This window comes from Babylonia areolata, chromosome 21 (assembly GCF_041734735.1).
Source record: "Babylonia areolata isolate BAREFJ2019XMU chromosome 21, ASM4173473v1, whole genome shotgun sequence".
Lineage (NCBI taxonomy): Eukaryota > Metazoa > Mollusca > Gastropoda > Neogastropoda > Buccinidae > Babylonia > Babylonia areolata.
In genome coordinates this window covers 39,625,820-39,647,816 of record NC_134896.1, presented here as the reverse complement: position 1 = coordinate 39,647,816, position 21,997 = coordinate 39,625,820, and the positions used below count along the sequence as shown (strand labels likewise).

Here is a 21,997-nt window from a genome sequence, read left to right as displayed (position 1 = left end):
CCTTAGTCAGAACTGACGTGTGAAGTTTTGAGAGCCACTTGAGTGTTGAATATTTACCCAAAATCAGTTCATGGAGGCAGTGTTGATGGTTTTCGTGAGCATGGCATCGATTGAAAATGTCTCACTGTTGCTAGATTTACTAGAAGAGAGAGTTGGGATTGGGAGGGGGTAGCATGTACGGCCTGATGATTGTTACATTTGCATGTATACTTGCATAAAATTTACAGCTTTAACCAGTGATCTGTTCATGGCATCAAACGAAAATGTGTAATAGTCAATAGAATTGCTAGAAAAGAGGGGTCTGAACAGAGGGTTTAGCTTGTATGGCTTGTCAGTTTTATACTCGCATGGAATTTTCAGCTCTAACCTGTGGTCTGTCAATGTCATTGATTGAAAATGTGCGGCTGTCACAAGAATTGCTTGAAAAGAGGATGAGTATGGCTTGATAGTTTTATTATACTTGCATAGAATTTACAGGTCTCACCAGTGATGTGTCCACTTTTTCAGCCAGTAGGTGGGTGGTTGTATGGTTGGTTGTTGTTTTTACTGTGATGGTGAGGTGTGTGTGTGTGTAGATGAATGAACAGTAAGTAGCCCTGATTGCTTGCCAGCATTGGTTAGTTGGTTGTTGTTTTGTCCAGTGACAGTGTGTGTGTGTGTGTGTGTGTGTAGACTAACAAGAGTAAGTAACCCTGACTGCCTGGCATGCTCCTGTACTGTATTTCTTTCTGTGGCAGGCTGGCTCGATGAGCGATGACTCGTGCTAACCTGACTGCATGCCATACGTTCGTCCTTCTCTTCTTCCTCTTCCTTGTTGCCAGGGGGACCTAACTCGGCGCGCTCATGGTGTCTGTTCGCCATTCAGTGGCCAGCCTCTCTGCCCAGTATTGTGTGTGTGTGTTGGGATGGCGTGGCGTGGCATGGCGTGGCGGTGTACTGTATATGTGGCTGACCTGTACCGCTATGTGTTGTGTAAGCGTGTAGACATCTTCCCTGTTGGAGTTAAAGGTGTGGAGGTGGGGGAGGGGGGCTGGGGAGGGGGGTGGTGGGGTAGGGGAATAACACACATTTGTACAACCATAGTCACTGAGGCATTTGGTGAAACAGTGGGGGAAAAAAACCACCATCACCATTTGTCTGATCTGTGGACTGTGTGCAGCCAAGCTTTCAGTTCAAAGCAGCAGTAGTTGGATATGGAATATATATATATGATGGTGTGGTGGATCCAAGAGATAATGGTGATGTAATTAACTTCTGTTGATGTTCTGTCTCAAGTCTTTGTCCTTGCTGGTGATGGACGCTTTGTTGCTTGTTTCTGAGGAGTGGTGTTTGTGATCAGTGTGCTGATGAAAAACTTGCTGTGAGTGTTGAAAAAGTGCATGCAAGTTAGGAGTGGTGAAGATGGTGTTTGCCTAGATCATGACAAGGTAGGGAGGAGCATGTGATGATGTTTGCTGCTGAATTGATAGGATGGTCAACAAGTGGGGGTGTGGAGTTTTTAGGTACATATCTTGAGATTCTTAAATGTAAGATTTAAAATGTGTTCCCTGGTACATGAACTATAATGAAGACAATAAATGAAAGGGAAAAAGACACAGAAAACAACTGTTTAAACTTTTTGTTTTTAACTTACAAGTCAGAGAAGACTTTTGAATGATGAGAATTTCTATCTTTCTCTCTCTCTCTCTTTTGTGTGGTAATTTAAAAAAAAAAAATCTCCCTCAGTTTGAACATTGTGTGAAATTAAAAGCATTGAATCAACACAAATTTCTACAGAAACCCATATGAGCAGCATGAAGAAAGTTGAGGGCTCCTTGCAGTGTTCTGTGGCTGGGCGCATGACACTAGCAACCTGTGTGTCTGTGTGTGTGTGTGTGTGTGTCTGTGCTTGGCTTTAGATTGGTTTCTGGTGCTTTTCCGCTTCTTTGACTGCTTGATGTTCACTAATTGCTAACACCCACCTGTCTGTCTACCTGTCTGTGACTGGTTGATGTTCACTGATTGCTAGCATCCGCCTGTCTGCCTGTTCTTGCTGTGGCTGTGCAGCTGGGTTTTTATCCTTTCTGCCTTTTGCGTACTGATCCTGTGGTCGTGTTCCTCTTTCAGCTGGTCCCTGCGCACTTAACCCCGTCACTGCTGCTGATCAATATGTTTGAACATCAGTGAATAGCTGTTGCCTCACTGAGCGTACAGGTTAAGATGTCGGTCCTCATTGTTTTATTGGGACTTCTTCTCCATCACAGTGCATCACGTTTATTCAGTAAAAATCAATAACATCACTTAAAAGTACATACAAGAAGTAATGACTGCTCTTCAAATTCATGGTACATTGGTTTTCATTTCTCCAACGTTTGGCAGTCAAGGGGTTAATGTCAGAGTGTGTGTGTGTGTGTGTCTCACAGTCAAACTGCAGTGTATTTTTTCTGCCCCCTGCACTATCCTGCCCCCTCCCACGTACTTCACAGAATCCCTGAGCCACCAGATTAACATACACACAAATATTAATGTTTATGTGAGTGCAATAGGTTTACATTGAACATTACAATAATGAATATTAAATGGTGACGTGCCACATAATAATATTAGCTAAAAGGTGTGATAATTATTCATCAAAAACAGACTTTCTGTAATTTTATATTGTTAATATTATTTGAAATGAGTATCATCAATATTTATTGAAAGCAATATCCATTGCAGTTAAAACAGATAATCTGAAACCAATATCCATTAATCAAATGCAATATCCATTCTGCTTTGTAGTTTTAGAGTATAGGGAACCAGTCACTGTGCATTGTAAAGCAATATCCATCTCAGTCAAATGCCGCCATATGTTCTTAAAAATGTACAGAATGTTGAGCACTCGGAGCAGCTTGGGGACAGCTGTTTAGACGTGACTGTGCCCCCCACTTCCCCACGTCCATCCCCTCCCTTAAGCTTTCAGGCAAAACACTCCACTTGACCCTGGATATATGGCACTGTTCTGGAGACTTTGAAGAAACTGTGTGCAGAGAATGAGTGGCTTGGCAACAACAAGAACAACAAAATCAACAGTTTGTGATTACAATGGTTTCTGTTGGACATGCATGTAGTGAGTAATATTTCCTACAGCTTAGTTTATTGTTGAATTAATACTTTTTTTTTAAAGTGATTAGTAAAACTTACAAACAGGTTGCTTGATTTAAATCAGATTTTAACGTTATGTTCTGGAATTTTATGCAAAGAATGGTCAGTAAAACAGTCACTCAAAGATTGCTTGGATTAAATCAAATTCAAGAGTTATGTCCTTCATTTTTATGCAAATGAAGCTTGCATGAACAGTTGGGTTTTTTTTTCCTTCATGTTTTGGAAGAGTGTTTTACTAGAGGAATCAGATTTTGTTTTGTTTGTTTTATTTTATAACAACCCTTAATTCCCTGCTGTGGAGATGTCTTCCCCTGGATGTCAGATTTCTGCTCTTTACCCAGCTGGATGTCAGACTGTGGTGTAGACATCGAGTTGTCAGAAATAGCTTGCAAATTATGAGGAAAATGATTGATTGATCAAATGGAGTCTTTCTCTTTCAGTCTGTGATACAGGGACTCAAGATGCATTAAGCAAGTACACATTCCAATGCATATAATGTCTTTTTTTTTTCGGTTTTCACTGCTAAAATGCACATTGTACATTAATTTTAATGGTAATATATGTACTAACAATAAAAGTAACATTGATAATGAACAAGGTATGTATTGCAGTATTTATAATAGAGCAGGTTAAGTATGTTGCAGTGAACTGATGCGAAGTAATGTATGATGTAATATTTTCATTGCACCGCCATGAAGCACAGTAACAATACAGTAATAACCTTATTGTCCGCTTGTTCTTTTGGAAAGATAAAGCTGTCTGATTTATCATATAAACAGCACTGAATCATTTCTGCTTCAGTCCACAAAATATGAAATGCGACTTGAATTTAATTGCTTGATCATTTGTACGCTAACTACTACAGAATACAGTCACTTACGCCACTGGTGGAAGATTGCTTCTCTTTTTTAAGTTTAGTGGATTGAGTTATGGGACAGACAGTTTGCCCCTGTCAAAGTGCAGACATGTTCGTCTCTTTTCTGTTTCTTTTCAATATTAATTTCCAAGGTGTAATGGAGTCAAGTCTCAACCAAGAAACGTGGCATAACAAGAATGTGAACATGTCAACACTTCCCTCACTTTCTTTCCCCTGTACCCTGTCTCCCCAGGGCTAGGTGGGAAAAGCATACATTTACATTTGCTTGTATCATTACCCTGGTGAAATATGGTTCCGTTTCATTTTGTTTTATTTCGGTTCCCTTCCCCCCATTATTCTCCAGCTCCTTTCCTCCCAGTGAAGTCAAAGCTACATTCCTCGACTGTCGTAGATCTTGATAGGAATGCATCATTTTCCCCCGTCACTGACCGTGATGTTACTGTCACTGTCACTGTCCATGGCGCATCTTCTCAGGGATTGTATTTCAGTGCGCCGTTGCTTGAAATAACTTTGTCAGAAAATTAATTCATTTAGGAATTTTTACAACAGGATCTTTTTTTTTTTTTTCTTTTCTTTTTCTAAGTTGATATCATCCAGCCAGAGTTACTTGTTTGACCAAACCAGGACAAGAGTTGACAAGAATGGAGTTTCTTCCAAACAAGTGTGTGTGAAAGTGAATTAATGGGCGCAGACCATCTGTTTTTATGGATGTAGTCGAGGGAGTGCAATCAGTTGCAAATGAAGGAATGTTTGATGTAAGTGGTGGTATGAAGGTGGAGTCAGGGGGGTGGGTGCATGCAGCACAAAAGCTAAACAGTGAGGAGAGATGTGGAAATAACATTGTGCTTGCTGTGTGGCTTCAAGCTCTGCTGTCTGAACCTTCAACCATTGTGATTTCACTGAAGTGTTGAACAGTTCTGTTTGTAACTATAATAATGGTTATGTGCTGAGAACTAAGTACATCACAAAGGTTTGGTTGCTAGGTAATATCAAGGTTCCGTTTCTGTTTGTCAAACTATCTGTTTACCACTTTACATAACTGGCATACTGTCACCACTTGGGCTGAGATGTCCCAGATTTTAAGTTATGGAAATGTGCCAGCATCTTGGGTGATATCTTAAAATATGTCACCACCATCATTGCACAACAGCCTTTTTGCATTGTCCAGCAATTGTTTGTAAACATGTGGCTGAACGCCTGGTTTACTGAGGCTTTGAAGATAGCACAACACAACACGGACTAACAGCGAATCACTTGCACTGTAGTTTGTATCTTCCTCTTGGTTAAGCGTTGTGAATGAAGCTGTTTATGCCATGTCCGCTATAACTTTTTGTTTATGTTTACTTGCATGTAGTACTGTGCCCTGCATGAAATAGAAATCTTTTGGAAAATCTTTGTTGTCATGTATATCAGTTGAAAGTAGATCTAGTTTTTCAACTTTTTGTGATGGGGAATATTGTTGAGACATGAGTGTAGATGTCTATCTTTGCATGGCCTAATGTATGCAAACAGCTCTTGTGATAGGAATGAATTTGAAAGTTTAGTGTGTGTGTGTGTGTGTATGGGTGGATGTATAGGTATGATTCAATAGAATATATATATTTGTCTGTGTTGTACCAGGCAGCTCATACAGCTATGTATGTGTTAGCAAGTGTGTCCAAAACTATGTGCATGCAGGAGAATGAACCTAGGAGACTATGCATGTGCTGCAGCGTACATACCTGAAGACTGTTCTTCAGAGCCGTCCGTCCAGATTAAACATGTCTCAGTACACAGAAACATTTCTCTGTGCACTTTGTTCTTGCTGTAACAATGTACAGTGTACCATACATGATCTTGTTTTGGTGGTTTTTGTTTTTTGGATGGTCTCTCCTGGTGATGTACCTTGCCGGAAGTTTTACTTTGCTTTTCCGTTCCCAGTCCCAGTACGTTTCTACCATTTATATTGTCTTAGGTCTGGCCGCGATCGTTTTTGCCCAAGGTCTGGCTGAGATCAAAATATATGTCCTTATATATATATTTTTTTTTCTTTTTAGATGCTGTTTTGTCATTGACTTGACCACCGATTTCACTTCTCAAACACAGCACTTGTTGTGCACTGTGACATCAAAATGACTGCTGGTATTTTTTGGCTTGCCATGAAGCTCGATATATTGAAAAAAAAAAAAAAAAAAAAAACAAAGCAAATCATTCCATTGTGATGAACTGTTGGTCTCAAGTTTCCCATCGCTAGACACAGTGTGTGGATTTATGAAGAAAATCAACTGATTGATATTGAAGATCAAGGCTGGTCTTGGTGCCTTTGCACTGTTTGTGGATACACAACTGTACAGTTTTTTTTGTATATGTGTTTTCTTGATGTACTTTTTTTGGATGTGACTTTATAATTTATTTGTTTTTGAGTACCCCTTGATGTTGCTTTCACTTTTTGTTCATGATCTACAAGGATTATGTGAGTGACTGAAACAAGTTGATCGGACACAATCGCTCTTGTGCAGCTGTAGGTAAAGGGTATTGATGTTTTTATTGCATTATTTATCAGTAGATCCGTCACTGTGTGTGTGAATGTGTCTTACATGTTTGAATTAACATGTAATTGTGTTGTGAATTCCCCTGATGATTAAAGGAAATGGTTTGCTTTATTTACTTTTTTTTTTTTTTTTTTTGACAAGACAGGTGATGAAAAAAAGAAAGAAAGAATTGTGTGCAGTATCCACAACATAAATATTTTCCCAGTTAAAGACCTCTGGAATTCAAACAGGTTGAGATCATCAGTACTTCAAAATCAGCTCTCACCATTTTGCTGCATATACAGAACTGTTTGCTCAAGCCAGCAAACAGCGTATGTGCTATATGGCAGACAAGAGTTACTGCAGTCATCTCCCTTTTATTTTTAAAGTACTGTGTATTTAAATTTTATCCTTACCAGAACCCATCTTTTTTTTTCTTTTCTTTTTTCCAAACCGCAAAACATTAACAGGTCAGAACATTTTTCCAGATAACAAACACAATAGTGACATTCACAGATTTAAGGAAAGATATCACAAAATCCACTCATATTGTTTGCAAAACCTCATCTTTCTGATGCCAACCCATGTTTTTATACACCAGCAAGAATTGTCCCGTATCTTTTTTTCTCTCCTTTTTTTTTTAATCAAATTTTTATAACAGTGGAGTTAGGGGCTTCTTCTTCCCTACGGGCTACCCTCTCTCCAAGATACACAGGTGTGTTGAGAGCATAGAGAATATTACACTTCAGCTGACCACAAAAGGTTGTTTAATTCACTCCTGTACTTCACAGTGCCAAGGAGGCAGCGTGACAGAATCAGGCAGGTGCTGGACGTATGATTCCATGTCCACCAGGGATTTGGGTCCAAGGCCCTGTGTTCTTGTGTCCTTGGGAAAGACACTGTTGTCCTGGTTTTCCTCACTCCACCCAGGTGTAAGTAGAACAGAATATGTCTTTATTACCAAGTGTACTGGGGTCACAAGGAATATTGGGGGGGATAGTACATAACAAGGTACGAACGTAAATTGAAAATCATACACAAACACAGATCCAGTAGAAATTAGGACGCATACAAGTGCATATCAATATAAAAACTTGTGCTTGCACACACATAACACTCTCTCTCTCTCTCTCACACACACATTTGAACAGAAGCCGCATATTACATGTGGAAGGGGCTGATGACTGGATCTTCAGGTAGATGGTTGTTGATTGCACAATTCTATTTATCATACTGGATTTGTTTGAGAAATAGGGCATTGACTGCTTTGCGGGAAAAGCTGTTGGTGAAGCGATTGGTTTTCGTCCTTATACTTCTGTACTGTCGACCAGATGGTCAGCGACTTCAGCTAGGGAGGGTTAGAACAGTGGATGGAGAGGACTGGGCCCCTCCTTCCTGTGATGTGTGCCCTGGACACAGTGGATAGGAATTCACTGTTCTGATGGCTGTGAAAGGCTATAGGACTTGGAACCTTTTTTTATATTATTTTTAACCTCTGAACTTACCAGTCTGGACTGATGGGGGATGTTAGGTTTGTACTTAACATGTTGAGCCAACACAGGGTTGTTATGTCTGTCCTTACTGTTTGCGCTCCACTGCCTTTTGCTATGACTCATGTCAGTCTTCTTTAGACAGAATATGCGTGTGTGGGTGGGTGTATGTGTGCGTATACGTGTGTGTATATGTGTAAAAGTTCACTGTTTCATGATGATGATTTGCTATGTTTTATTATGTTTCGTTCACTACGTTCGCCACTGGGAGAGGATTTTGGGGGTCCATACTCATTTTCAAAATATGAGTAATGAACATACATTTGCTTCATCATCAAAAAGAAACAGAAAGAGATGTGAGGTGATTAATTATTACAGTGGGTAAAAAAGAAGGGGCTTTCAGCTCATGAGTAAGAAGGGAGGATGTTTGTTTTGAGGGCCAGGTGTGTTTTTGTACAGAAGCAGCGGCAACAGATATCACAACTGCTGGTTCTATATAGACATGCGTGTTAGAGAAACAGCTGGGGTTTTGCCATTAAATTCATAAAAAAAAGTTATCATCCTTGTTTGTATTTTATTTTCACTTGAATGCTTTTGAAAGAAGGATTTGAGTATGTGTGTGACACAAAGTTTGTTTTTTGGTGTTTTTTTTCTTTTTACCGGTGAGGTGCAATAGTGTGTTTGTGTGTGTGTGTGTGTGTGTGAGGGAGAGAGTGGGGGTGTAGATTGTTTAGTTGTGTTTTGTACGGTGATTATGTTTTACAAACTTGTGCTCAAATCCCAGCATGCTACAGGGTATGACTGCACCATGCTCTCTGTGAGTTTGTAAACAGAAAGTGAAAAAGGCTTTCGTGTCTTTGACAGTCAAGAAACATAAATCTTTCTCTTCATATTTCATTAAATTTCATGCTCACTACAATCACATCCCATTTTGTAAACAAGCTGCATTTACTATCTCAACAACATACATTGTGCAAAGAAATAATTGCAGTCAAATGCATTACTCACTCTTTGGTACTTAGTTTCGTAGAAACACTGGTAAACAGATGTATATAAATAAAAAGGGAACCCTTAATAGACTTGAATAAAATAAGAAGGCAATTGGTATGCAGATCTGAATAAATAAAAAGGCAAGAACAATTTTAAAGATAAAAACAGAATGATAAATCCCTGCAAAAATACCTGAGCTATCTAGCATTCCAGAAAACATGGCTGCTGCCTGTGAAAATTTTCACAACCAAAAGAAAACATGACGGGCCAATTAATTACAACTATAAACATACCATTAGAAATACCCTTCTTTGTCCAGTCACAATGAGAAGTCAGATTTTAAAACAAACCGTTGTAAAGATTTTTGTTGTTTGTTTTTTTAAGATGAGAATACACACACACAGATATATATAAATATATATATATATATATTTGTTGTTTTTTGTTTGTTTGTTTTCCCCCCAATTTAAACACATTGTTTCACTATCATCACAATTATTGTTTTTCAATTCACTTTTGCACCATGATGATCCAGCAGTATATACATTAATGTCAAACTCTGTTTAATATTTGATCCACAATGTTCCAAGTATGATGTCATAAATTTGTATCGCCAAAATATCAACAATTTTCTTTTCCAGTTATAATAAATCACTGCATGAACCATTCCCATCACTTTTTATTTTAAGCGCTTGGCATAACTATTTGGATGATCTTTCACAAAGTTCACTTTTTGCTTAAAAGAGTGTAGAAAAATTGTTACCTGTATTTGCTATATCTAGCACTGTCCAGAGACTTGACTTTCACTGGTTTACATGACAGCAACACACGGACTGCCAAATTTCTATTGTGGATACCATGGACATTCAGCGTGATAAGACTTGTTTCCCTAGTAATTTATCTGCCTGTGTTCTGTGCTTCTCTAAAGACAAACACTATATTACACACAAACCACACACATCTTGACAGATAATTTCTCTTTGGAGATAATAAAGTTAATCTGACTTGATTTCCATGAGTTCATCTTCATGTAGCTACAAATAACACTGATTTAGCAAGACATGTTTTCCTTAGCATTATCACACTCACATCACCAACATTGCGCAAATTTCTTCAAAACGGAACAGAGTCTCTATGGGCTTTTCCAAATACAATAGACTGAGCAACACACTATACGCCACGTTCTTGGCATCAGAGATCTTTTCCCATCCCTCTTGCAGCCAATCAGTGGCAGCCTCTGTGCGTGTGTGTATGTGTGTGTTTGTGTGCATGTGTGGGTCTGTATTTTTGAGTGCGTTTGTGCATGCGCGAGAGTGTAAGTGTACACAAGTGTCAGTAGAGTTCTGTGCACGTGCGTGTGTGTGTGTGTGTGTGTGTGTGTGAGGGGGAGGTGGGGGTGCGGAGGGAGGTGGGGTAGAGGATGAGGTATGTGAGTGTATGCATGCCTACACTGTGGGAGCAACAGGATATTGGAACGTATATATATATCTTTGTACATATGTGTGTGGAGATATGGGCATATGTGTGTGCGCTTGTACAAGTAAGTGTTCATCTGTCTGTGTGTGTGTGTATGTGTGTGTGCCGTGGAAGCTGTGATACGTAGACTAGAAATGAGTGTGTGGAGGAGGGGGGTAGAGGAGGTGCAGGGTAATGTGTGTGGGGTGTGTGTGTGTGTGTTGGAGCTCATGTACGTTTATATGTATTTGACTGTGCTTTCATATCTGTGAAACTGCGTGTTCGGTGCATATCTGTTATGCATGTGTGGGTGTATATGTGAATGTGGGTCTTAATGTTTTACATCTATTTGCTTTTTTTTTTTTTTTTTTACATTATAGTTATTATTTATTTATTTATTTATTTGTGTAAGCTTATCTATCATTTATTCACCTTTTTTTTTTTCTTTTTTTTTTCCTCAAGGCCTGACTAAGCGTGTTGGGTTACGCTGCTGGTCAGGCATCTGCTTGGCAGATGTGGTGTAGCGTATATGGATTTGTCCGAACGCAGTGACGCCTCCTTGAGCTACTGAAACTGAAACTGAAACATCACCACCTTTCTTCTGTGTCCAGCTTGACAGTCCACATCAAGATTACTGAGGATTTTCTTTCCAAACATGTTTGTTCATAAGTAATGCTGATATGAGAAATCATAATCATAACCTACAGGAGAAAACCCACATGAAAGTGTAAGTCAAATATAAATCATCATACAATACTGTATTCAAAAAAAAAAAAAAAGATTTGAGCTAATAGTGGGTTTTATGTTCACTTCAAATCAGCAAAACAGAATCTCTTGATGACAAATACCTTTCCTTCCTTGAACAGATAAAGTACATGCCATGTCCATTGCTAGAGCAACCTACCAATTCAGCCTTACCCAATAATTCCCCTCAGGACATTCAGCCAGCACCAATCACCAAGGCAGAACGGTGCCATCGTAATTGTGCAGCAGGCCAGATGATTCCGAAGTCATTGTGGTGATGGATGACCAGACATATTTCGCACTCGCGTCAACTTCCAAAACAGCCGAGGACCCCCCCATGTCGGTCTTCACCCACCCGGGGTGGATCGCCGCCACCAGGATTCCAGACTCTTTGAATTCCGTAGCCATGAGGGCTGTGAACATGTTGAGAGCGGCCTTGGAGGCGCGGTAGTGGTAGGCGTCTGTCTTGGCCTTGGTTGCAGTGTCCTGGATGGAGGACATGATGCTGGAGACATTGACCACAGTGGCACGCTCACAGCCCAGGGGGAGAGAACCGTTTCTGACTGCCGCCTTCTTCAGAAGGGGGAGGAACTTCTGGGTCATCAGCACCGGTGCTGAAAACACACAACTACCATTTCAAGGAACCTGTGTATGTATGTATGTATGGTAGTTGTGTCCGAAAATGACCATCACAACAGCAGAGGAGACATCTGCTGTCCCAACTATCAGAATCTGGGCTGGAATTTGATTACAGTGGAGAGTGTCTTGCCCAAGATACATTCCCACTCTCTGTCAAGAGGGTTTAATTAAGGACGGTCTGCGTTGGGATGGTTCCCAAAGGCCAACTAGCCCCAAATTATAATGCTGCAGCACAATCAGTGCAATGTTGCCTCTGTTTTGAAAATCATAGTACTTCACAGAAGACTGAACTGTTAGTGAATTCCTATTGCAGTGGAGAAACCATTCCTCATACAGGTCTTGGTTAGTTGTTGGCCGAACTGAAAGCATATGACAATCTTTGACCGATGATATTTATACTTTTTCAAACACACAACCTTTAATGAACCAGTGGCATTTTCATTACTGGTTTGTTTGTGGGTTTGTTTGTTTTTTATGCAAATGGATCTCTAGTTTCTCAGAATAAAGAAAAACACACAAAAGAATTGTTTTTCTTGTTATTTTTTCTGTTGTTTTCACAAATGCTGACAGGATAAGTAGGCATTACAGCAGTAGTCGTCTTCAATCTAACGTCTTTCCACTTATTAGAGGACACACACACAAAAAAAAAAGGGGGGGGGGGTGGGGAGGTGAAGTGTGTGTGAGTGTGGTGTCTAGATGTGCGTGTGTGTGTGTATGTGTGTGAATGTTAAAAAAACAACATAAGCAAAATTGTAGAAAAAGCACATAGGGAATACAGTGTGTGTGTGTGTGTGTGAGTGTGTATTTGTGTGAATGAGTGTGTGTGTGTGGGGGGGGGGGGGGGGTAGTTTACTCTTGAGATGATTAACCTCGCATGTCTCATACCTGTAAATGTCAAACTCCTGTCCCCAACTCGGCCTTTTTTGTCAATGGAAAGAAAGTTCTTTTCTTGCAAGTTTACATTATCAAATGAATTCAAACACTTAAGCATCATTTCTTTGATGTCAAAGGCATGAGAATATGTTGATTTTTTTTCTTCTATTAATGCATACCCTTTAAGCTGGGAAGTCACACACACACACACACACACACACACACACACACACACACTCATGGAGACTCACTTGCAAGCTTTACGCCTAACATGTGACCACAGCTGAATTAGAAATGGCATGATTGGAATTATGACACAAATAATTAGCAGGAAGATTCATGTACCAGAACACAATTACAGTTTTGTGGGAAATTTGTCAGTGATGGTGCATGTACTTTTATCAGTTTCTTCTTATATAGCACACACACACACACACACACACACACACACACACACACACTCGCACAGACATTTATGTACGAAACAAAAAATCTTATTTAGAAAGTGGAGCAATTTCATTATCACATTTCAAATTAAACTGGCCCTCGTATAATAAATAATACTGCTATATCACTCCAGATCTGTCGATGGGAAACAAATCACACACCAACCAAGTGATGAAAAAAAAAGCCAGATAATTATAATGACAATGGTAAAGAGGCTGATAACGTGTATCTTCAACAGAAGGTTGACAATTATAAAAAGTATTAAAAAAAGAAAGAAAAATAGGCAGCAGTCTTTGTCATGTGATACTCGCTACCCTGAGTAACTGATAACTGATACAGCTCAATATCAAACAACTTTTTGAACGGACTATCCCAAGTAGCTGATAAAGCTTATCTAACAAGTTTTTAAATGATAATTATCACACAGCACATAATAGGCTGACCTACTGGTGTTAGAGAACCTGGAAAAAGAAACCACACAAAGAACTATTGACCCAGAGAACTTTGTGGACAAGAAATGAAAAGACAAGACTCACTTGTGATACACTTTGTTATTATAAAACTTCGCGTTAAAAAAAAAAAGAAAAAAAAAGTCCTAACCAGATTCGAATTAAGTCCCCTAGCATTAATTACAGAGTAATTTCCCTTTTTTACTATCTGCACAAAAACGTTTGCAAAATAAATAAAACTTCCATGCTTAGCAAAAGGAGTTCCTGTTTGAACAAAAAATGGTAATAGTGACTGCTCTTGTTGTTGGGTCAGAATATCAGATCAAAGTGCCAAGTTTAGAGAATACAAAAAATATAAATATAACAGTAAATGCAGTTTGCATATAATTAGGCTTTATTTTTTTTATTTTTTTGTGCCCATCCCAGAGGTGCAATATTGTTTTAAACACGATGACTGGAAAGAACTGAATTTTTCCTATTTCTATGCCTAATTTGGTGTCAACTGACAAAGTATTTGCAGAGAAAATGTCAATGTTAAAGTTTACCACAGACACACAGACACAGACAACCGAACACCGGGTTAAAACATAGACTCACTTTGTTTACACAAGTGAGTGGGAGTAGTAAACAGAGGATATTGAACGCATAGTACTTTTGAGTTTAATGCACATGCTATTTACTCTACTATAATGAAACATGGTACACACAGTCCCTACTTTTTATCAAACTCTCCCTTGTTTAATTTAGGTATGAACGCTTCCATAAAATTTAAGCATGCTATAAGTAATAACACTAATGTAAAAAAAATAATAATTATAACATTTCTATATGTCTTTTTTAAACCAACTTCAGACAAGTCAATCTACTATAGCTAAAATTGATTTGTACGGAAACCATCGGCAGAAACATCCTGTCACATTTACAAATAATGAAAGAGCTTTCATATACATAATTTCCAGATTCACTTGCAACTTCTGCAAACGCTTTGCATAATGAACATCTCTTCTTATGAAAATCACGCAAATTGCAATGATGCTTTCATTTGTATTCATATTTGTTTGACCTTTGGATAGTGACCTCATCAGTTGGTTAAATCAATTCAGAGGGATTACTGTGAAAAAAGCAACACAGAGAAATCACACACACACACACACACACACACTTACCCAGACATAAGCATACTGTGTGCATTATCAAATACTATTAAACTAATGTGAATATGAAACAGTAAGTCTAATATAGAGATACACAGAGCAATAAAGGGGGGAAACGCTCATTGTGAAAGGAAGCAAAATTCCATATACATATAAAATAGTATATGAAAATAGATATCCCAGGTGAAAGAGAGAGAGATACAGACAAACAGACAGAGGGAGACAGAGAGGGTGAGAAAGAAGGATATACTGAACGCATATGCAACAATTTGCAGTCTTGAAGACACACAAGCCTAATTAACCCTTGACTGACATAAATGTAAACACCAAGGTCACACACACACACACACACACACACACACACACACACATACATACACATATCAGACACTCTCACCTATGTATAATTTACGTATTGATAAACAGCTTTTCCCATTAAAATTTAAGCAAGCTAAGGATAAATACCTGTGTACAAAGCAGGTGACTGAGGTAATCCCTCTAATTATAGACCTATTTCTATACTGTCTGTTTTGTCCAAACCACTTGAAAGACATGTACAATCTCACCTTAATTCCTGTCTCAAGAAATGTGATTTGATACACGAAAACCAGTCAGGTTTTCAGGAAAATCACTCCTGTCACACAGCTCTCATACAAATTAATGAAAGATGCCTTTCAAATATAAACAATAATGTGTTCACAGGTATTCTCTTTGCTGACTTCGCCAAGGCTTTTGACATAATTAACCACTCTCTTCTTATCAGAAAACTCACGCATTACAATTTGTCAAATGATGCTTTCAATTTTTTTTTTTTTTATCTCCTTTCACAGTGACCGTCATCAGTTGGTTGAAATCAGTTCTAGCAGGTCTGATTTACTGCCTGTAAAATTTGGTGTACCACAAGGATCTGTGCTTGGACCACTTTTATTTTCCACCTATATAAATGACTTGCCATTACATATACAGTGCACATGTGAAATGTTTGTGGACGACACCTCACTTCAGTCAAATAATGATAATCCAACTTAACTTGTAAATGATCTTCAGAACAATATAGATAGTTTGGTCAAATGGACTGAGTTGAACCACATGTCTCTAAATACAGGCAAAACTAAATGTATGTATGTGACAACATGACAGAATCGATAAAAAAATACATACCTCCTTTTACCCTCATCAATGATCATTTTGACTTCACACACACACACACACACACACACACACACACACACACACACGTCTAATAACACTTATAGTGAACCGGCCTTAAACTGAAGTTCTCTTACACACACACACACACACACACACACACACACACACACTACCTGTGGCATTGGTGTTGAAGTGGGACTGCATCTTTTCTCGCGTCTGCTGCTCCAAGCTGCCAGTGTTGGACTTGTCGTTGATGCCAGCATTGTTGATGAGCACAGTCAGCCCCTCCTCCCCCACTATCGCTGCCGTCTGATCGTAGGCTGCCTGGATGTCGCTGTCCTTCGTGACGTCCAAAGGAACTATCTTCAAACAGGCGTTCTCTTTGGCCAAGGCTTGCAGGTCCTCAGCCGTGGAGGGGTCTCTGCACGAGGCGATCACGTGGTCTGGGGTGCTGGGCTGGGAAAGGATCTGTCTGACCAGACCCAGACCCACGCCTCGACTGGCACCTGAAATGAACACTGACTTTGGACAAGGCATTGTATCCAATTTAATCGCAAATCGCAATCTGACTGGAATGGGTCAAAACTTCCCCAAATGTGCAGTCAAAGCAGCGTACGTCAGTGAAACTGAGCCGGACTGCTCAGCGCACAATGAAAATACAATTTGCGGACCCGAATTCCTCTGTTGGGGTTATCACTAAACAAACATCCGCTGACTGATAAGACACGAAACAAGACACAAGCGGACTAAAATTAGGACGCAAGACCGGCACCTACTGAGCGTCGTACAGATCGTCGAAAGCAGACGCCGCTAACCATGGCCAAGCAGTTTCGATTTCTGGCACATGCGCAGAAAAAACAGCAGCAACGTTGGTTCCGTTCAAGTTGCCAGCCGCTGTACTAAAAATAGATGTACACTGTTCAGATCAGTGGTTGTCAGCTGCAAGGAACGTGCTTCTTCTTCTTCTTCTTCTTCTTCCAGTAATGTCTAACGGTCGTTGCCGACCTTTATTGACATTTACGTGTATGACCATTTTGTTTACTTACCCCACGTGACCATGTTGGCAGCCATACTCCGTTTTCGAGGGTGTGCATGTTGGGTATGCTCTTGTTTCCATAGTGATCCACGGGCGAACGCTGACAGGGAATACAAGATCTTTAACGTGTAAGTCTAGCATGAAAGGTAGAGCACGATGCTTTGCAAATCAAATATCGCCGGCATCATTTCCAAACCAACACTGCGCAAATTTCTTCAAAACGGAACAGCCTCAGTCTCTGTCGGTTTCAGTTTCCAAATACAATAGACTGAGCAACACACTAGACACCACGTTCTTGGCATCAGAGATCTTTTCCCATCCCTCTTGCGGCCAGTCAGTGGCAGCCGCCTCTGTGCGTGTGTGTGTGTTTGTGTGTATGTGTGGGACTGTGTGTTTGTGTACTGTGTGTTTGTGTGCGTGCGCGATGGTGTAATGTACACAAGTGTCATGAGAGTTCTGTGCACGTGCAGTGCGTATGTGTGTGTGTGGGGGGGTGCGGGGGGGGGGGGGGGGGGGGGGGGGGGGGGGGGGGGGGGGGGGGGTAGATGATGAGGTATGTGTGTGTATGCATGCCTACACTGTGGGAGCAACGGAATATTGGCCGGGAACGTGCTGGTGTGCATATATATATTTGTATATATATGTGGGGCCGGGGTGGGGTTGGGGGTGGGGGATATGGGCGTATGCGTGTGTGCTTGTACACTGAAGTAAGTGTGCCTCTGTGTGTGTGCGCCGTGGAAGCTGTCGCGATACGTAGCCTAGAAATGAGTGTGTGGAGGAGGGGCCGGGGGTAGAGGGGGTGCAGGGTAATGTGTGTGTGTGTGTGTGTGTGTTGGGGCTCATGTACGTTTATGTGTATTTGACTGTGCTTTCATATCCGCTGTGAAACTGCATGTTTGGTACATATCTGTTATGCATATGTGTGTGTATGTGTGAATGTGTGTCTGCATGTTTTACATTTATTTGCTTACTTATCATCATTGTTGTTGTTTTTTTTTGTTTTTGTTTTTTTTATTTACTTTTATATTTTAATTATTTATTTATTTGTTTTTATGTTATTTTATTTATTTATTATTTTTTTGTACGCTTATAGTTGACTTCATCAAGTTTTTGCGCCTTATACATATTATTATTATTAGTAGTAGATCTTTTTTCTTTTCTTTTTTATACATTTCTCTTTTTTTTTTCTTTTCTTTTTTTCTCAGGGCCTGACAAAGCGTGTCAAGTTGGGTTACGCTGCTGGTCAGACATCTGCTTGGCAGATGCGGTGTAGCGCATATGGATTTGTCCGAACGCAGTGACGCCTCCTTGAGCTACTGAAACTGAACTAACGTGCGTACTGATTTGATTTTCTGCATGTGTATACACACGAAGGGGGTTCAGGCACAAGCAGGTCTGTACATACTAGTAATTGTATGTAGACTGACCTGGGAGATCGGAAAAATCTTAGGTATCCATCCTTTACCCACCACTGCAGGCGCCGTTACCGAGATTCGAACTCAGGACCCTCAGATTGAACGTTCAACGCATAAACCATTCGGCTATTGCGCCCGGCTATTACTTCAGTTCAGTCAGAGTGTTTGATACCAAATGATACATTAAAAACTGAACGATGTATGCAGCGGCACTTTACAATGAGACTGAACTGCAAAACCCACCAAGTTGCATCCATTTCTGCCGAAGAACTCATTTCAAACGCACTGCGGGAACTGAATAGACAATGGTTGGATGGGAAGGATTCTGAGTGCAGACGTTGTTTTAGTTTAGATTGACCAAGCTGACTATATACAGACTGTAAACACACGTGATGGTCAGCCGACAGGAATCTTCACTGTCAGTGTGACACTGATTCACACATCCCTCCACCATCTCACCAGATCATAATGGACATTTTTCAAAGCCGGTGTAACGACATGAAACTGGAATTTCTGCACTGTTGTGCAATGGCTTAGTGTGGGGGTTTTCAAAACACTCCGTCTCTCTTCTACCGAGCTGTGTATAACTGACCAAGGCCGGGGGAAACTTTTCTCGCCAGGGGCTGCTTGGGGGCGGGGCCCAGTGGTCAGTGCCCAGCCTATGGCGTTGGCTGTCCGGCCTCCCTGCAGCCCTGTATACATTGAGCCAGCATTGTGGGTTTCGTCCAGTCTGAGGACACAGCGAGGACCACCCTCGGACCGCCGCCACTGAATCCCGGCGGACTTCCCCAACACGCCAACGGCCAGGACACAGTGAGGACACTCCTTAGACAGCCCGGCAGTGAGGACTACACCCCCACATGACAACAGGACCAACGCCTCGACCACACCACCCGGCCTTCACGGAAAAGACCACAGCCACGAACAACTTGACTTTTAGGGTAGTGGATCGCCAATATGGCGTTAAACTCACCAATACAGGCTACCAGTACTACTGGGTTTCATCGCCGGCTTTAAGTTATAATACTTGTTAAGCTTCAGCGACGCCACCACGTCTAATTCCGACGTCATCTTTAACCGTTCTCAAATGGATTCCCAGGATCCTACGGACTCTGTTCGCAGCAATTCGTCTGTGGGAAATATCTGTTCACCACGATGTATCGGGACCCGCGGATACTGGGTTGAATCAGAGGCAACTCCAGACTGTCTCGGATGTCGTGTGTGGAGACAAATATCACACTTTATGTCACAGCAGTCCAGAATGCAGGCCTCAGGCTCGGTGCTTACCCCCGTGGGGCCTGCCACAGTGTCCACTGGCACATCCACAGCTTCAGCCAATCTGGAGCAACAACTTTCAACATCCAAAACCCCAGCCCGGACTGAAACACCTTGACTCAAGTTCATTGGCTGACCTTGGCCGATGTAGAGGTTGTTAAACTCAAATCAAATGCAATTTAAACGTGAATCCAAAGCAATGTTTAATAATAATTATAATAATGATAGTATTTATATAGCGCTGAATCTTGTGCAGAGACAAATCTAAGCACTTTCACACCAGTCATTCACACCGTTGCATGCATAACTCTAAAACTGAAGAAACCGAAGACAAGGAAGAGGTAGGGGAGGGAGGCTGTCTTGTGAAGAGGTGGGTTTTAAGGCCAGACTTGAAAGAGCTGAGTGCGGAGACCTGGCGAAGCGAAAGGGGAAGTTCATTCCAAATACAAGATCCAGAGACAGAGAAAAAACGGCGTCCAACAGTGGAGTGTTTGAATCTAGGTATGCGTAAACAGAGTGGATCCGAAGCCGATCGTGGAGAGCGAGATCAGTGGAGTGTAGAGCACCCGTGATTCCCCCACCCCCTCTCCCCCACCGGGGACTGCTATGACAGCCAGTACACTTCACCCCCATGGAATTTCACTCCCGTTTGGACACCCAGGATTGACCTCCCCTAGCTGGAGGATTGACCTCCCCTAGCTGGAACACCCAGATCACAGTGGACCCTCTCATCCCGGCGGACAGACATCCATATGAGTGACTTCACTCCCTCCAACAACGAAACCTTCACGAAACGAAGACTCAAGCACTGAACACGTGATTGACTTCAAGAGCGTATCGTCAGTCAACTCTTCCACCTGCGTTTCGTTGATATAAAACATTTCAGTGACATAGGCTACCACGGACACACCACCTTGTATGCGACAACTAAAGGATTTCCTCCATCTCTGAAGGGGTAATTCAGTAGCCAATTTGGAGATTTAGTAGCCAGATTTCATGCATTGGTTACTTTGAGATTTTGTGGGCAACTTTCATTTAGTGGGGAACAAAGCGTTTAGTAAGTTTTCATACATAAGACAAGTGGAGAGCAACCGGATCACAAGAGCGCGAACGGCACTGTGTAGATCGTTCAGTTCCAGTCCCCGCCCGTCCGCCCAGGGCCAGTGGGGGAGGGGGGTAGACAAATTAACGTGAGGCCGTGCTCAAAAGACCACTTCCTACAAGAGAGCACCTTTTTGTTTTTCATATTTTATTGGAGCACCTTTCCATGTTTTGTAAAAGAGCACGACGGGCGCAATAGCCGAATGGTTAAAGCGTTGGACTTTCAATCTGAGGGTCCGGGGTTCGAATCTCGGCCCCGGACGGCGCGTGGTGGGTAAAGGGTGGAGATTTTTCCGATCTCCCAGGTCAGGTCAACATATGTGCAGACCTGCTTACTGCCTGAACCCCCTTCGTGTGTATACACAAGCAGGAGATCAAATACGCACGTTAAAGATCCTGTAATCCATGTCAGCGTTCCGAGGTGGGCTATGGAAACAAGAACATACCCAGCATGCGCACGGCCCCCGAAAACGGAGTATGGCTGCCAAAATGACGGGGTAAAAACTGTCATACACGTCAAAGCCCACTCGTGTACATACGAGTGAAAGTGGGAGTTGCAGTGAAGAAGAAGAAGAAGAGAAACAGAGCACCCTTCAACAGAAAAGGAAACAGTCTGGACGTTCGCCGGCGTGGCTAAACGTTTTTGCCAACATGACCAAGGACGTCGAGACAGTGACCGGGTAATGACCCCCGAGTTGACCTGTGGCCGGCCTCAGTGACGGTCCATGTGGTGTGGTTGTTTGCCAGGGGGTTGAGCACAGGCACTGTTATATGTTAGTGTTAGACTGAGTTACATGAGAATGTGACACACACACACACACACACACACACACACACACACACACACATATATATATATATATATATATATATATTATCCACATGATATGAACAGGTAATGCCGGCGAATGACTCGGTCCAGTGTTATTTTCGTCTCTGAGACCTGGGGCAAACTCAGTGTTGACACACACACACACACGCACACACTGGTCACACACACACATACACACACACACACACACACACACACGCACACACACACACTGGCACACACACGCACACACACACACACACACACACACACACACACACACACACATCAGTATATATATAACATTTTACGACAACTGAAAAACAATCACAACCACAGGCACAAACATTTTCCACAGTGCTCAGTCTGAAGATATTGCCCATCAGTGATTGCGGACAGCCGACACTGTCAGAGTTAGAAGAGTTACACTGAGGTTTAACTTGACTTGACGAAAGA

At 41.4% G+C, this 21,997-nt stretch overlaps 2 protein-coding genes across 2 annotated transcripts in view; one reads left to right on the top strand and one right to left on the bottom strand.

The window, feature by feature from the left end:
* The window catches only part of LOC143296482 (uncharacterized), a 166,934-nt gene extending 160,747 nt beyond the window's left edge, over positions 1-6,187 (top strand). The window contains exon 31 of the mRNA XM_076608443.1: positions 738-6,187. Coding sequence (XP_076464558.1) covers positions 738-750 — 13 coding nt within the window. The 3' untranslated portion in view covers positions 751-6,187. The remainder of the gene's footprint in view (positions 1-737) is intronic.
* A 2,681-nt stretch (positions 6,188-8,868) lies between these two features.
* Positions 8,869-16,649, bottom strand: LOC143296483 (C-signal-like). The gene is made up of 2 exons (XM_076608444.1): positions 16,077-16,649; positions 8,869-11,803 (listed from the first exon to the last, which is right to left on the bottom strand). The coding sequence occupies exons 1-2, from the start codon at positions 16,438-16,440 to the stop codon at positions 11,400-11,402; spliced, it is 768 nt and encodes a 255-aa protein (XP_076464559.1). The 5' UTR covers positions 16,441-16,649; the 3' UTR covers positions 8,869-11,399.
* Between the last annotated feature and the right edge of the window lie 5,348 nt (positions 16,650-21,997).

Bases quoted from the DNA above. Each gene is read 5' to 3' on its own strand.
- LOC143296483 (XM_076608444.1), bottom strand. From the start codon at position 16,440: ATGCCTTGTCCAAAGTCAGTGTTCATTTCAGGTGCCAGTCGAGGCGTG. The intron at 11,804-16,076 runs GTAGTGTGTGTG...GTGTGTTTTCAG, and splicing joins CTTCAACACCAATGCCACAG to CACCGGTGCTGATGACCCAG.